Raw genomic sequence first — 16,472 nt, 5'->3', positions numbered from 1 at the left:
ACTCCAATCATGGACATATATGCTCGGATAAGTTTTTGCAAATGCATGCACACTAAGCGTTATGGGCTTTAGTTTTTAGCAAAGGCATATTTGTAACGGCATGGAAATTCATGCATTTGACAACTTATGAAGCTTTTTTGTTACCAAGTGCAATATTATCCATACAAATACTCTCCCAATTTTACCATTGGGAATTTCCAAAGTATGTATGGATTGCTTAGCAATATTGTGATTGATCGTGATCCCAAGTTTAATAGTCACTTCTAGAGGGCCGTGTTAATGGTTGGGAACACAACTCAGTTTTACTATTACACATCATTTAAAGACGGATCAACAGACTAAACAAGTTAACCATGTATAAAAGGATATGCTACGAGCATACGTTAGCAAGAAGCAATCAGATTGGGAATATAATAGTGCAAACCATGATACTACTCAATTTAATCCCTTCATGCTTATGCATAATTTTCAACCTAGGTCGGGTTGGCTACCAAAGAAATTCAAAAAGTCAAGCATTGTATCCAAAATCATATGGATATGCTAAAAGTTGCTAGTTGAGATGTTCGACAAGCACAATATAGATCCAAGAAGTATGTTGATGAGTAACATTGAGAAATCACTTTCATGGAAAGCCAAACAAAGTACTCTTATGTGTTTTAGGATCTTTGAAAAATCTGAAAACTGATCATCCATCTAGTTACCTCTTAAATGTTGTGGCACCATTCAAAATACTCAAGTAAGCTAGAGATATGGTATGCAAACTCATATTTATCTGGTTTTTTCTATAATCCATTTACGTGAAATGCTTACATAGGGACAACAATGTCATGACTTGAGATGTTCTTGTTGATTTTATTGAACCTTCTAAACTACATGAACCTACATATTCATGACTCATGCTATAGCTCAAGTAGGAAAACTTAATGTTCTTACAAAGACATATTCCACTTCTATTTCTAAAGAAAAATATGTTTTTCCAAGGAGGGAATAGTGTCAAGACAAAGTTGGGATGGAGGGGACACCACCCTAGACAAGGCCTACTCCGCATGTAAGGTTCAAGGGACTCCAAAAGGCAGGCTACTAGCTTATAAAGGAGTTTTCTTGGGTGTAGAAAGGCATGTTCCAGTTACTTTTGGGCTTTCAAGAACCTATGAACTTAAGAACGAATAGAGTAAACTCATATTTAGTGGACTATAAACTACGTAAATCACATGGATCCATCATAGTTCTTCATACACAAACAACAAACCTTACTGAGGAAATACACATGGGAGAAACATTAAAATAATGTTTTGCATTATAAACAACAACAAAAATAAATTATTAATGAAGTTTAATTTGAAATATACAACATCCAAAATTACGTTTTATCAAAGATTACATCATGAAAGCTTGGGATGGAAAGGTCTTGGATAGGATAAAAGGATCAAGGTCTTCATCGAAGGATAAATCAAAGTCTTGGAAAGAAGTTTTCTTTGTCAATTTGCTCCCTCCTAGCTTGAAATTAATGCTTTGGCAGCCAAAGGAAGTTGCTAAAAAGGGTGGTTGACCCAAGTAGACTAAAACAAGAGATTTTTAGAATCTCCACTTTTATCTTCATTTGTAGTAATCTTTGCCTTACACATTGCTTATTGGCATTCTTGAACCTTCTATCACCTTGCGTGTTCTTTGCCTTACACATTGCTTACTGACATTCTTGCGTGTTCTTTACCTTACACATTGCTTACTGACATCCTTGAGCCTTCTATCACCTAGCATGTTCTTCTCAAGAGTGATTGCACTGCTCCACAATGTTTTGATTCTCTCACATTTATACGGCTAAAGTAGCAACCTATAAAGAGTATACACAATAAGGTAGAAACTAAGTATCATTTTCAAACTAAAAAATGCATGGTCAAGTAAAGTAACAAGTAGCAAGTGCAATAGCAACACGTTATAATAAAGTGTAACAATGTTCCACTGATAAGAGCACAAAAAGAAAGTGAACGCTACCAGTCTTAGTTTCCTTGCATCTTCTACATCAACAAGCAACAAAATAGACAAGCAAGAAACAATAACATTAGCGACACCAAACTACTAAAATAAATCTTATTAATACCAAAAATCTTTTTTTTTAATCACATAAAGAAAATGAATCATTCTCGCCTTGGTTGGAACCTCCATTTGTATTGTTGAGATTCTCCTCCTTCGTCTCAATTTCTTGCTTTTCATCCTTTCATTTAGCTATTCTTGAAAAGGGGGGGGGATTTTTGAATTTGCAAAATAGAATGAGAGGGAAGAACTTTCTTGAAGTTGACATTTCAAAAATGACATAGGAGGGGTAATGTCTAGCCTAAAACTAACATTTCATCACATAATTTTGATAATGATTGCCAACATTTCATCACATAATTTTGATAATGATTGCCATAGTACCACAATAAAAGGCCAGAATTCCACCTCAACATTTTTGAATCCACAATTTCTATTTTCATTTTTTAAAATGCAAATCAGTATTCTCTCTCTTGAATTGCTTACAAGGAAAAAAATGACCTCAATTTCCCTTAGTGATATACCTAGTCTTCTAAACATACCCAAAACCATGGTGACATAGCTCACTCTGTCACGAGGACGTCAAAATTGCTAACTTGAGTTGTTGGTTTCTTTCCGATGATTTTTGTTTGATTTTTTGGACCCTCTTTTTGAAGTTGCAAACGGCCGAGCACTGTATGGCCAATGGGAAACGATCAACAGATGACAGTTTCACCCGCAATCGAGAAGGGCAGGTCATCACGAGTTGGTCGGGCCAATCGGCAATGGAATTTGAGCAAGAAAAGGGTGTCTAGGCTCGATTCAAAGTCACTTAGGCCCCTTGCGACACTTCTAAGTTGGTGGGTATTAGGAAATTAACTCAAAAGAGGCATAAGAGACACACGGCAGCTCCAGATCATTTTGCCAGATCTGCATGAAGAGGGGGTGCCCAAATTGAGAGAGGAGGCTAATTTTGTTCATTAAGTGCTACTGTGTGTGTGAGTAGTGGGTGCAAGTGATCACAGCTTTAATGGAAAGCTTGCCTTCTCCCTTGCTCTATGTAGCACAATGATTTTCTCTCGTGCATCTCTCTCTCCCCTTTGCACATATGGTAATGCCCCTCTAGTTGGGCTTCTCAGATAACCATGTACAATTATGAGGATTTTATGCACGTTTGCCAATGCAAGAGCCTTCTGTACAAAAACCGGATTAGTTAATTTCTAATCCGCACAGTTCCATCGCAAAGGAATGCGAAAACGAGAGTTTTCTCGCCTGAAAACTCGTCCGATTTGAAAGGGAACTGTCCCATTGCATGTGGGAGCACCGGAGACAAGCGTAGGCATGCTTGTTCCGCTTGAAACGGTCCAAAACAGAGAATTACAACCTGTTGTGTTCTTTTGCAGGTTTAAGGTTTCGCACCTAAACTACATGGAATTGCTAGGGGAGCCTCGAAAACGCCTTGGGATGCATGCACAAGGTAGTAGGCACCTAACAGTGGCAAAACAAAAAAAAAATTGACCTGCAACTCATTGGAAAGCTTCCATACCGCAGTAAAAAGTGTCCTTGACGTGTACTTTTGACCTACAGGGATATTTGCGCCGTTATGCTAACGAAAGATTAGCTAATTGCTAATCCCCTTCAGGTATGCATAGTTCCATCGCGAAGGAATGCGCAAACGAAGAGCTTTCTTGCGTGAAAACTCGTCCGATTTGAAAGGAAACTATTCAATTGCGTGCAGGAGCACCTAAGACACGTGTAGACGTGCTCGCTCCACTCGAAACGGTCCAAAACAGAGAATTACAGCCTGCTGTGTTTTTCTGCAGATTTAGGATTTCACAGCTAAACTGAAGGGAATTGCCAGGGGACTCTCGAAAAGGCCTTGGGATGCGTGTTAGTAGGAACCTAACAGTGGCAAAACAAAAAATTACAGCATGCTGAAATTGACTTGCAGCTCACTGGAAAGCTTCCATACTGCAAGGGAAAGTATCCTTGACCTGTACTTTTGACATATAGGGGTATTTGTGTCGTTATTCTTGCGAAATTGGCTCAAAAACCTACAATTACAACCATGGATAGGTTTGGACAGCTTGGTGAGGGTTAGGTGGAAGCGTTTGGATCGTTGATTTGTCAGGGAAGCCTGAGGAAAGCATTCGATGCTTGTACAAGACAATTTAGAGAGATTCCCCGCAAGGAATCTCGTCTAATTCAAGGGGCAAGTGACCCTACGGGTGCGAGAACTCGAGGGCTACCCAGGAAAGAGATCAGAGCACAAAACAGAGAATTCAATGAGATGCAATTTCTTGCCAAGTTTTGCAAAGAGCTCTAAAGTGCGTGGAAAGTCAATGTTTGCTTGCGATTTTGTCCGTGGAGACTTCTATTGTGGTTATATTGCCGAAATCGGGTTGGAGTAGAGGAATTTCAGCCCGATAAAAGTGGGTCAGCTTGTAAAAGTTTACAGGTTTTTCTCAAGTATAATAAGAATAAAGAAATACCGAAAGGGGCGCCAGTCTTTGGGGCCAACAGAGTGTGGTTGTTTGCTTGGTAGCGCTCTAGCTGACAGGCCGTGGTTTGTCTTGAAGTGTTGAATTCCAATCACAGGCTTATTCGTGAAGTTACTTTGTGTCGTAAAGTATAAAGTAAAGTAAAGAATTCGGTGAAAGCCAACATCTACCGCCCTACAGACCGTCACATTAAATGTGAGGCACCGGAAGTAGATAAGATTGAAATGCTTTTGAAGCCTTACCCTCTTCTTATAGCAACCTAGTCACCACCCTAGAGGGAAAAAAACCCACTAAAAACATGCAAGATATGGTGAATTCATTGCATGCAAGGAGAAGTAGCAAAGAATAGAGACAAAGTTTAGCTCAAGGGGAGAAGCTTTAGCCAATACATCTTCATTTAGTCATGCATCATCTTCATCCAATATAAAGAAGTGACAGAAGTGTGGCAAATAGGGCATTTCTCAAAAAATTGTTTCAAACAACAAGTGTCGTGGAAAGAAGGCATTTCCTCCTTCAAAATGTCCAAGAAAGAACGACTTCAACATCAGATAAGATTGAATAAAAGAGAAGCACAAGGAAGTAACCTCCGTGTTTACTCTATGAATAGTGACCAAAATGATAGTGACATCTTGTAGAGGACATGGGTGGTATTCAATCTCATACCTTGGAGTTTTTTTGTATAATTAGTCCAACGCAGTTCTTTTGCTTGAGGTAATCGATCTTTAGTCTCCATGACACCATAGACTTTGAGACATTGTAGCCAACATGGGACGGGTAGCATGTGTGGCATTGTTGTCTCTCTAGATTTGGCCTTAGTGTAAACTTCAAGGGGAGAATTGGGCTTTGTCTTATGCACCAACATCTCTATGAGAACCCTACCTTGAGCTATTCATTGTATCTTTATGGGCTTTGTCTTATGCACCAACATCTCTATGAGAACCCTAGCTTGAGCTATACCATCCATTGTCCAATCATACCCTATGTGGCAAGTCATCATATGCTAGTTATGCAGACTCATGAGCACCCAAAATGTGGCTCACCCTACTTGTAAATGGAACGAAACGCATCCCTTCTTCTTAGGGTTCAACCCACCTTTGTAAGAGTCCACATTCACCCCTCATCTTGTACCCTAGATACTCTTGAACCCTTACATAAAGCGCACTTCATTTCTACAAATTTGGTTCATCTAATGCAAAAATAATGCTATTTGATGTACTTTTTTCTTGAGGTGGATGCCCTAAAATGTTTAAAAAATAGAAGATATTTTCTCCTTTGTCCCCATAAACAGGGGAAGAAAGGAGAAAAAGAGACACAATTCAATAGGGATAAGTAGGTAAGTCCATGAAACTTAGATAAGGGCTTGACAAATATTTACCAAGATGCGGCTTGGAGCTACATATAATTTGGCTTCCACTCCTTACAGCACCATGTTGGCTTTCTTTATTTTTCTCACCCCAAAGAGCCCTCCCCTTAAGGACTTCGAAGCACCCAAGTCAGGGTGAAAATTTTAGAGTAATACCATTATCTTCAGTACTATGAATTTGCCTCTAGAAACCTCCAGTACTATGAATTTGCCTCTAGAAACCTGAGCTTCTAGAGTAGACTGTCACGTGACACATCCAACCCTATGTGTCCGTGGACAAGCTACAGCACGACAAGGGTTCAGTCAATCCGGTCAGTCTAGATTTAGAAGTGGTATGGCACTTTTGTGAGTCTGTTCGTAGACCGTGCATGCCCAGTCACTTAGTGTAGATGCATATCCTCTGGTTGCACACAGCATGATCATAAGCATTCCCATCAAAATCCATCAAAACCCTTCAGGGGAATTTTCCAGTGCATTTAGCCTATTTTCCCTATTTTTCACTTATTATTTTTAAGTGACTTTTGTTGGAAAGTAGGTAGGGCAAATCGAGTAAGTTTGTATATAAGCAAACCTAGGCTAGCACCAATTAACAGAAGAGGCAACAGGAGCACACGCTCAACAGGCAACTTCTCAGCAGAACCCCCAAGAGGCCTAGCCTTTTTGCTCCACAACATCAACCTAGCATTTTGGACCAAATCAACCAACGTTTTTGGATCTTGCAGATTTTCGGTGATAGCAAGAAGCAGATCAGCCTAGCGTTCTGTATTTGCAGAACATCCGGCGACAGCAAAACCATTTTCAGCCCTAGCGTTTTTTATTTGCAGATCAGTTCCAGCGTTTTACAGATTTACCGCGACGCAACATCAAGAACCACGAGCATTTTCAATTTTCAGCCCTTAGACACCGCAGATCAAGTCCCGAATCTCGCAGATCTTACCTTCCCGCAGCAGATCCTCGCCGCACGGTCAGATCTAGCAAAGTTTGGAGATTCACCCCGAAAAACGCAGATTTCAGCATCTGCATTTTCAGCGCATCGTCGTCGCATCGTCGTCATCGACATCGTCCCCGACATAGAGTCAAAATTCAGCAGAGACAAGATTTGTAGATTTCAGCCCTTAGCGTTTTCAGATTTCAGCCCGTCTCGTCGTCGTCCTCATCGTCGTCGACATCGTCGGCAAGTCCAAGCATTGTAGAGATTTGTGCAATCAATAGTAGACCGCTCTCGCCATAGAGAGTGGGGCCTTCGGAGGAGGGTTTTACAACGTCTCTGGTGTCGCATTTCTCTTCTCTCTCTATCTCTCAGTCTCATACACTTGCACGCACAGTGTCCATTCACTTTGTTATGATCATTGCACTCTCATTAAGAACGAAAGGCTCTCCCTTCCATAAGAACGAAAAGGAACCTTGAGCACAGTTCGGAGCACTCATCTTGAGCAAAGTTCAAACATTCATTCCGTTGCACCTTACATTGGTATTAGAGCTTTGGCAGTGTTCTGTATCACTCAAGGAAAGAACCACAAGAATTTTTTTGCTTGTTGCGGTCGGACGAACCCAAGTTCACTTGGGCATGTCGATTCCTAATCGTGTTTTTGAAGAGTGACAGGAATCCCAGGAAAGAAGGGCTTGTCCAGCCTCCCCTTGTGTCTCTTTTCACTCATCGAGAGCGGACCGTGCACTTAGCGGCCGGCCAATAAACGTGAGGTGGAAAAAGCAACCTTGGTGTGAGCCCAAGGCCGCCAAGGGGTGCACCCGCGCGAAAGAGAAGAACTCGGGTGAAGAGAAGATCCTTCTCAAACACAGATTGCAAGCGAAAGAAGAACCTCAAGAACTTCAAGACCCGCAAGAACCTCAAGAACTCAAGAACCCCAAGAACCAGGACCCTTAAGAACCCAAGTTCCTCGTGAACTTAAGAACCCCATACCACAAGAACCCACAACTTCCGTGGATGGTCATCACTCGAAGCAGAATGGATATTTCGCTTAGAGGTGATGAGCATGAGACAGGCGAAGAAGAATTTTCCCCACCAGGAGGTTTTTCCGACCCTCCCCCTTCCTCATCTATGTCAAGGATTGCACTAACTCCTATGGAGGCTTTCAACAAGATGGTGATGGACATGAAGTTAGACCGCGAAGCATGAAAAGCAAAAAGAGAAGCAGACAGAAAGGCTACAAAGAAGAAATGGTAGCCATAGAGCGTCAGTACAACTTGGAAGAAAAAGAAAGCCAAGCCAAATTGGATCGCGAGAACAAAGAAAGTCAAGCCGAATTTGATCGCGAGAACAAAGCCATAAAAGAAAAGAGCGACCAACACATGAAAGAGTTCTTGCGACTCTTTTCTCAAGTGCAGGCACAGATGCAAGAGATTCAAGAGATGGAGACTCTCTCAATCTCTTCTTCTCCAAAGCAAGACACACAGAATTTGCATGATTATGAGAAGCATGATGAATTAAATGATAATGATGAGCATGATGATTTGAATGCCGATGATTTGCATGATGGTTTGGTTGATAATGACAAGCATGATGATTTCCATGATGATCAAGATGTGATTTCTCACAAGCATGATGATTTCCATGAAGATGATGTGATTGTTCACAGGCATGATGTGTTAGTTGATGCTTTTTCTAGCTAAGCTAACCTCGTTGCAGATTCAATCAATCAGGAAGAACCGATCTTGGCTCTCGAGCCTAGGTCCAAAGAACCCTCACAAGAAGTATTCTGTGTACGAATGATTAATCAGCACGCATTGTTCGAGTGTTTCATTCGTGATCGTTTCTTGTATTTTAGTTAGCGTCTTTATGTGATCCCTTTTACTAGGCATGACATATTGTACGTTGAGCACGTTTCACTCATGAATGAGCACGAATGTATCCGGATTGTTCATGAAAAGCTGAAAAGTATGCATTCAAGGAAGTCACATTTCATGTCTCTTCCTTGGCACGACACAGTTGTAGAAAGAGCACATGAAAGTATGAGCACCAAGCATGGGCATTTCCATTGTGAATTTCCACAGTTGATTGCTCTAGATCATAAGAAAAAGATTCGATCTCATTGTTTGCGTGTATGTGGTGAACGGTTTGGCACTCCGTCCCTTTGTTCATCTACATTGCATGCACAGTCTATTAAGACGACAAGATTTTTTCCACTTACTTTATATGGAATAGGTATGTTCATGGTTTTGTGTTGGAAATGGTTTCAGGAATTTTCAGCCATGGAGATTCTTGAAGAAGAAAGAAGCATGACTATACACGAAGTTGAAGCATCGAAGGAGCCACAGAAGACTTTGTGTCACTTTCGACGCGGCCCAAAGAAACAAGCGTTGCAGACCTTTATGAAGTTCAAGTACCGCACGACCCACACATCAGAGTGGGCCGGCGAAGAGTCCCTTCCAGGATTCTGGATGTTGTTGGCGATCTCCCTCGGCGCCATACGGTTCGGTACCAGTACCTCACTTTGAAAAGGAGGGGATGTCACGTGACACATCCAACCCTACGTGTCCGTACACAAGCTATAGCACGACAAGGTTCAGTCAGTCCAGTCAGTCTAGATTTAGAAGTGGTATGGCACTTTTGTGAGTCTGTTCGCAGACCGTGCATGCCCAGTCACTTAGTGTAGATGCATATCCTCTAGTTGCACACAGCATGATCATAAGCATTCCCATCAAAATCCATCAGAATCCTTCACGGGAATTTTCCAATGCATTTATCCTATTTTTGACAATTTTTCACTTATTATTTTTAAGTTTGTTAAAGTAGGTAGGACAAATTGAGTAAGTTTGTATATAAGCAAACCTAGGCTAGCACTAATTGGCAGAAGAGGCAGCAGGAGTACACGCTCAACAAGCAACTTCTCAGCGGAACCCCCAAGAGGCCTAGCGTTTTTGCTCCACAGCATCAACCTAGCGTTTTGGATTAGATCCGCCAGCGTTTTTGGATCTTGCAGATTCCCGGCGATAGCAAGAAGCAGATCAGCCTAGCGTTTTGCATTTGCAGAACATCCGGCGACAGCAGAACCATTTTCAGCCCTAGCATTTTTTATTTGCAGATCAGCCTCAGCATTTTGCAGATTTACCGCGACGGAACATCAAGAACCACGAGCGTTTTCAGTTTTCAGCCCTTGGACACCGCAGATCAAGTCCCGAACCTCGCAAATCTCACCTTCCCGCAGCAGATCCTCGCCGCACGGTCAGATCTAGCAAAGTTTGAAGATTCAGCTCGGAAAACGCAGATTTCAGCATTTGCATTTTCAGCGCGTCGTCGTCGCATCGTCGTCATCGACATCTTCCCCGACATAGAGTCAGAATTCAGCAGATGCAAGATTTGCAGATTTCACCCCTTAGCATTTTCAGATTTCAGCCCGTCTCGTCGTCGTCGACATCGTCGGCAAGTCCAAGCATTGTAGAGATTTGTGCAGTCATAAGTAGACCGCTCTCGCCATAGAGAGTGGGGCCTTCGAAGGAGGGTTTTACAACGTCTCTGGTGTCGTATTTCTCTTCTCTCTCTATCTCTCAGTCTCATACACTTGCACGCACAGTGTCCATTCACTTTGTTATGATCATTGCACTCTCTCATTAAGAACGGAAGGCTCTCCCTTCCATAAGAACGAAAAGAAACCTTGAGCACAGTTCGGAGCACTCATCTTGAGCAAAGTTCAAACATTCATTCCGCTACACCTAACATAGACTCTGGCATGGAGTGCCAGGTAAGCGAACCAAGCCTTGATGTAACCCTTGCTCAATATTTCAGAAGCAAGTATGCTGCTAGCCCTCCTTTCAGATCATGTTGTGCTCCGATATACCACGGCTTGCCTTGTTTACTTTTCAAAACATCATACTTGTCTTTACCTGGTTCTTCATATTGAAGCAATTAGTTATGTGACATCAAAGCACCTTAGCTGACTCACGCACATGCTAAAGCGGTTATGTTACTATACTAATGTATGCTACTCTGACAGATTCTCAGCCAGGTCTTCTCCACTCTCCCCTATTACCACAATCCTTGAGCATTGAGAATCACTTATCAGCACCACGCAACACATGTATCTTTGGTCCCATAGGTCATATTTGACCTCCGAGGACGATAATAAAATCTATCTATCTAAAGATTCCTTAAAGATGTCACAAAGATAAGAGAACACTGGCCGAAAATAAGTAATGGTGGGTGAAAATCCGAATTATCCACATATTCTCCCTAGCCATTCAACCACATAGACTCCATCATAATGCATTGGATTACATTAAGAGAAGTATAAGCTCGCATCCATCCAGTAAAAAGCAACCTAACATTACAAGCCCATAACCCTCTTGAGTCAGTAATGGCCCTTAACAATTCCCTGCAATACTACTCCCACCAAATGCAGAAACAATCAACAATTGTGCCTGATTTAAGAGCCCCATACTCATTAAAGAGCCATCACAACTAAGCAGCCACATCGAAGCCAACTTGGCTCCTGAATGGACCCATTTGGATGACGGACCAGGCTTCAGATTGCATGCTTTGTGATAGATGAATATGCATGCCACATGCGGCATCTTCTATGACACTCTGCATAAAGAACACTCTTATACTAATTAACACTGAGAGTATGCACTGTTGAAGGCACAAAGAATTATATAAGACATTAAGCAGGTCTACAAATTATACTTAATTGTCCAAAATACAAGACCCTGAGTGGGTAGATATACTTACAATCTGAGTCAAAGGCCTGCCTGGGGGGTCAGTCCATCACTCAGCTATGTAATTGCCATCTCTTGAAAAAGACCCTGCGTTTCCTGCCAGGTTTGATTGAACACCAAGTACCTAACAAAAACAAGTATCCACTGCCATTTCACTGGTGGAAATTTGTAAGTAAAATTTTCATAAAATAGCACTGTCCTTCAGGATACAAAACTCAAAAATCAAATGTTTAAGTGCAGAGAACAAGCCATCACATTACTATTTGTTTAACTATTGATGATCCCTCAATATCCATACAAGTAACCTTTGCTAGGCGTGCTGTTTTGGCCATGCAAAGCATGTTCTCAGATCAAGGTCAGTGCACTAGAAGCCCGTACTTATTAAAGAACCATCACAACTAAACAGCCACATTGAAGCCAGCTGCAGAGACGAAGCACAAGGGACAGGGGAAACCAAACATGAAACCAATCCTGGAAGTAAGGGGAGATAGTACAAGGTTTGCGGACTTGGCTCCTGAATGGACACCTTTGGATCCCACTTGCATGGCGGACCAGGCTTCAGATGGCATGCATAGTACTGAACAACTATGCATGACATATCTTCTATCAAAACTCTGCAAAAAGAACCCTCTGAAACTAACAAAAGGAGAGAGTATGCACTCTTGAGGGCTGACAGAACCTTCATAATTATATCAGACAATAAGCAGGAATACAGACAGAAATTGTCCAAAATACAAGAACCTGAGTGGGTATATATACTTACAATCTGAGTCAAAAGGCCTGCTTAGGCAGCGACTTCAACACTCGGCTACTGTAATTGCCGTTTCTTGAAAAATATAGAGACCTGCAAGTTTCGCCATCCTTCTGCCAGGTTTGAATGAACAGCCATTAAACAAGTATCCGCTGCCATTTTCACAGGTGAGAATCCATAAGTAAACTTTTCTGGAAATTGGTATATTAATTGGTAATGTCCTCAAGATACTAAACTCCACAAATCAAATGTTTAAACAAAGCTGTTACTTTACATACCACTTGTACCGTCAAAAATTCTGATGACCACATTGCTCATTCATTTTATACATATAAGAATTGAGCAAGCCATCACATACTCTCAATTTATTAGCAGGTATCTTCCACGTCCATGTGAGCAGACTTTGGTAGCTAAATGTTTAGCACCGAGAAGCTATTGATGACCCCTCAATTTCTACTGGGTATGCTTGATTAACCTTGTGAAGCGTGTTTTCAGAGCAATGTGCAGAGAGAGAAGTCTGCATACTATAACCAATTCACAATCGCCACTTTGTTTCTGTGAAGTAGTTGCTCAGAGGATACCATAGTGCAGGGCAAGGAAATGAGAGCCTGAGCCTACATCTTGTAGGTGTAAAACCAATCATTCCTCACTGAACAACCTCATAAAACAGCAGATATTCAAACTGCATTGGCCCACAGAATAGCTGGAACTCCTTCTCTGACCATGGGACGCATATGAGGTCATGATGGACAGCACAGAGGGGTTGGTCCACCAAACTTCCATTGCTGACCCTCCATATTGTCATTGCCCGTGCATCTGAGCCTCACTTTATTATAATTTCATCACATCTTTGATGACCACTCATCATGATGCAACTTTTGAGTTAGATCTGCTGAAAATCAGCTTTGGCTCCACACCAAACTTTGCTTCCACTCCTTGCAGAACCATGTTGGCTTCCTTTGACTTTCCCACCTCAAAAAGACCTCTGATTAAGGACTTACAAACACTCAGATCAGGATGCAGATTGTAATGTAATACCATCGTACTGTAAAGGCGGAAGGCTTCATCAAAATGACCTCCCTTGCTAAGACCGTCAACAACCATTTGAAATGATAAGAAGTCAAGACCACAGCCACTCATAACCATCTGATCCAATACTTTAGCCGCTGCCTCAAGCTTTCCTGACTCACACAATGACTTAATAATTGGATTAAACACAACAGAATTAGGGGTAACACTCCTTACTTTCATGTCATTTAAAAGCTCAAGAGCCTCAACAAGTCTAGCAGATTTGCAAAGCCCATTGATTAATGTACTGTAAGTAAAAGCATCCGGGCATAATCCTTCTAGAATCATGCCACTAAAACTTTTCATGGCTTCATCTACATTCTTTTCTTCACATAGTCCCTTCATTAGAGCATTGTACGTGGCAAGTGCAGGGATGCAACCTCCACTTTTCATGTCTTCCAGAAGCCGAAAAGCCTCTCCGAGCCTCCCGTTTTTACAGTACCCATCCACAAGAATTGTATAGTGGAAAACATCAGGAGTGCAACCTTTCTCGGGCATCTTGTCTAGAACTGCTCTGGCCTCTTCTAACTTGCGTGCCTTGCAAAGGGATTTCATGAGTGCTGTATAGGTCTTAGCATCAGTACCTATATTCAGTTTTGACATCTCTTCCAGCAAAAAGATTGCCCTCTCAAATTTGCTTGCCTCACAAAGATGATCAAAGACAGTGCCAAATAAACTCCTTTCTGGCACATGGCCATTAGCCACCATGAGTTCCAAAGCATTCTCTGCATAATCAAACTGGTTGGCCAAGCAGAATCTCTTGACCAAGTCCCTGCAGAGACGTGGCCCCGGTACATACCCCTTAGACCCCATAACGTTGAGCACTTCAAAGACTTGATCATTGTATCCAGCCTTCAAGAACCCACTGAGCACTATGCTATATGAAACAGAATCAGGAAATATATGCTGATGTTCCATATCGATCAGCATTTTCTGAGCTTCATCAGGCCTGTTCAACTCACATAAGTGTGTTATCAAGACATTGTAAGTTGCTACAGGAACAACACATCCTTTTCTTTTCATCTCATCAAACACCCACAAAGCCTTCGCACTATCGTGATTTTTGAAACATCCATTCATCACAGTAGTGTAAACATAAGCATCGCAAAAGAAACCTTGATCGCTTATTTCCTGAAGAAGCTGAAAGGCTTTATCCATATCACCTGCTTTACAGTGGCCATCCAGAAGAATTGTGAGGGTTTTAAGAGACGGTTGAAGCCCACATTTAAGCATCCTGTTTAGGATCAATTGGGCTCTATGCACATCGGCATTATCACAATGTTGAATCATCAAAATATGGAAACAGAAATGGCCAGGGGTTAAGCCTAAAGAAATCATTTCATCTAAGAGATGTGTAGCCATGTCTTCATTCTGTGACTCGCAAAGTTTTCCCATGAGCAACTTGTAGCTGCTAGCACAAGGCGTGCACCCTGCCTCTTTCATTTGTGCAAGTACCTGAAGTGCACCTGCCGTGTCACCATTGTTGCACAGACCTGCAATTAGAGCCCTAAAAGTAGATAGCTCAGGGCTTGAACCACTATTGGGCATGGTTTGCAGCAGACTAAGGGCATCCTCTGTGCACTTTGCATTGCAAAGTGCTCTAATTAATGTGTCATAGGTCCTGGTAGCAGGCTGAAAATCTGCCTTCTTCATTGCCTCAAGGCAATTCAATGCCTTATCCACCTGGCCTTCCCAGCACATGCTTTTGATGAGGATTGCAAAGGTTGAGGCATCTGGAGGGCACTCCATATTTTCAGAATACTGATGGATGAGCCCAAGCTTTCTTGATTTCAGGAAAACTAAAAGTAAGCAATTCAATAGCTGTGCTGAGGGTCCATGCAAAGACACCATAGATTCAAAAGTAGTGATTGCTTCTGAGCACATCTGTTTCAAGCCATAGCTCCACATCACAATTTCATAAATCTCAAGGGAAAATGGGATGCCTTCCACAATCATGTCATCTCGGAAGTGCCAAATGTTACCTAGCATCTTTGCTCTGCGCAGTATATGCATCATGACTGCATAAAGTTGTGGGTTCTTCCTGTGTATGGGCTGCCGACGAATAAACCTAAAGAAAGAGAGCGCCTTATGTGGTTCATCCTGCAGCTTGAGAAGTATTGCATGCACAATAGTAAAAGGCAAGCTACATTCGCGCAACTTTTCACGCAAGCCTGGTGCCCAATTCTCTGGAGTAGTCATGGCATTGCATATCTCTTGGACAAGGTCCTGAATCATGCTCTCAGTGATTTCCACGGTGCTGCTGTTCCCGGGATGTTGCATTGCACTGAATGTATATGTCACACTATGCCTGTTTGCAGAGTTTTCTGGTAGAGGAACCTGCTTTGGGAGATTTTCCTCAGTTGGGCTCAAGGGAGCCGCTTCTGGTTCTGACCCAGATAAGGCGAAAGACGTATAATTTCCATGCGCATTGAAGGCTTTTGCACGCGCCTTCTCTGCTTCACATGCGAAATGCAAAGAAGAAACCTCAAAGCGCTGAAATTTGAGCTGCGAGGAATACCTGTGAATGGGCCTGGGAGAATGTTCAGAATTTGATGCATACGAAGAAGAAATAGATAGAAAACATGATGACTTGGCGATGGCGCTACAGGAATGAAGGTGAGAAGTCTGGCAGCCACAGTGAGTCCAAGGCATAGTAAGAAGCTTCCACTGAAGAGCGCGCTCATACAGTTTATTACTCTTAGGAAGTTGGATATGGACTAGAGAAGGCAATGTGAAATCAACAAACTATCTTTTCCATGGGAACTGCATTCTTTTGAAGTCTTGGTACACCATGCTCAAACGCTCTAAAAGTTTAGTGTGCCTGTACATCCTGGTTGGGTGTCCCTACTCATGAGCAATGGCAAGCCTCCCTATTACTAAAGGCCATGAGTTCATAACTGAATCGTAGGTAGTGGGATCGACGGTGTAAAACCTTGTGTAAAAACCTATCTCCCCCTTTTCCATATATAAATATGGAAAAAAAAGGGGGGGTCACATCCCTCTCTCTCTCTCTCTCTCTCTCTCTCTCTCTCTCTCTCTCTCTCACAGAGAGATGATAACAATAGTGATTAGTTGGCTAAGAAGGTCGAGTATTGAAATTTGAATT

General features: G+C 42.0%; 1 protein-coding gene across 3 annotated transcripts; it reads right to left on the bottom strand.

Annotated features, from left to right (window-relative positions):
* Positions 1-1,345: 1,345 nt before the first annotated feature.
* Positions 1,346-16,146, bottom strand: LOC147450271 (uncharacterized). 3 transcript variants are annotated; one of them, XM_086519543.1, is made up of 4 exons: positions 12,577-16,146; positions 12,311-12,450; positions 11,561-11,671; positions 1,346-1,831 (listed from the first exon to the last, which is right to left on the bottom strand). In XM_086519543.1, exon 1 carries the CDS (start codon positions 16,016-16,018, stop codon positions 13,163-13,165), a length of 2,856 nt encoding a protein of 951 aa, XP_086375669.1. In that variant the 5' UTR covers positions 16,019-16,146; the 3' UTR covers positions 1,346-1,831; positions 11,561-11,671; positions 12,311-12,450; positions 12,577-13,162. The 3 variants fall into 3 exon arrangements, with proteins under 3 accessions (XP_086375669.1, XP_086375670.1, XP_086375668.1); XM_086519544.1 differs by having other exon boundaries at positions 1,347-1,831; positions 12,657-16,146; XM_086519542.1 differs by lacking the exon at positions 1,346-1,831 and having other exon boundaries at positions 11,470-11,671; positions 12,311-16,146.
* Between the last annotated feature and the right edge of the window lie 326 nt (positions 16,147-16,472).

This window comes from Adiantum capillus-veneris, chromosome 9 (assembly GCF_014529385.1).
Source record: "Adiantum capillus-veneris isolate H3 chromosome 9, ASM1452938v2, whole genome shotgun sequence".
Taxonomy (NCBI): domain Eukaryota; kingdom Viridiplantae; phylum Streptophyta; class Polypodiopsida; order Polypodiales; family Pteridaceae; genus Adiantum; species Adiantum capillus-veneris.
Note: the sequence above shows the minus strand (reverse complement) of the source record. Positions and strands in the feature narration are given on the sequence as shown.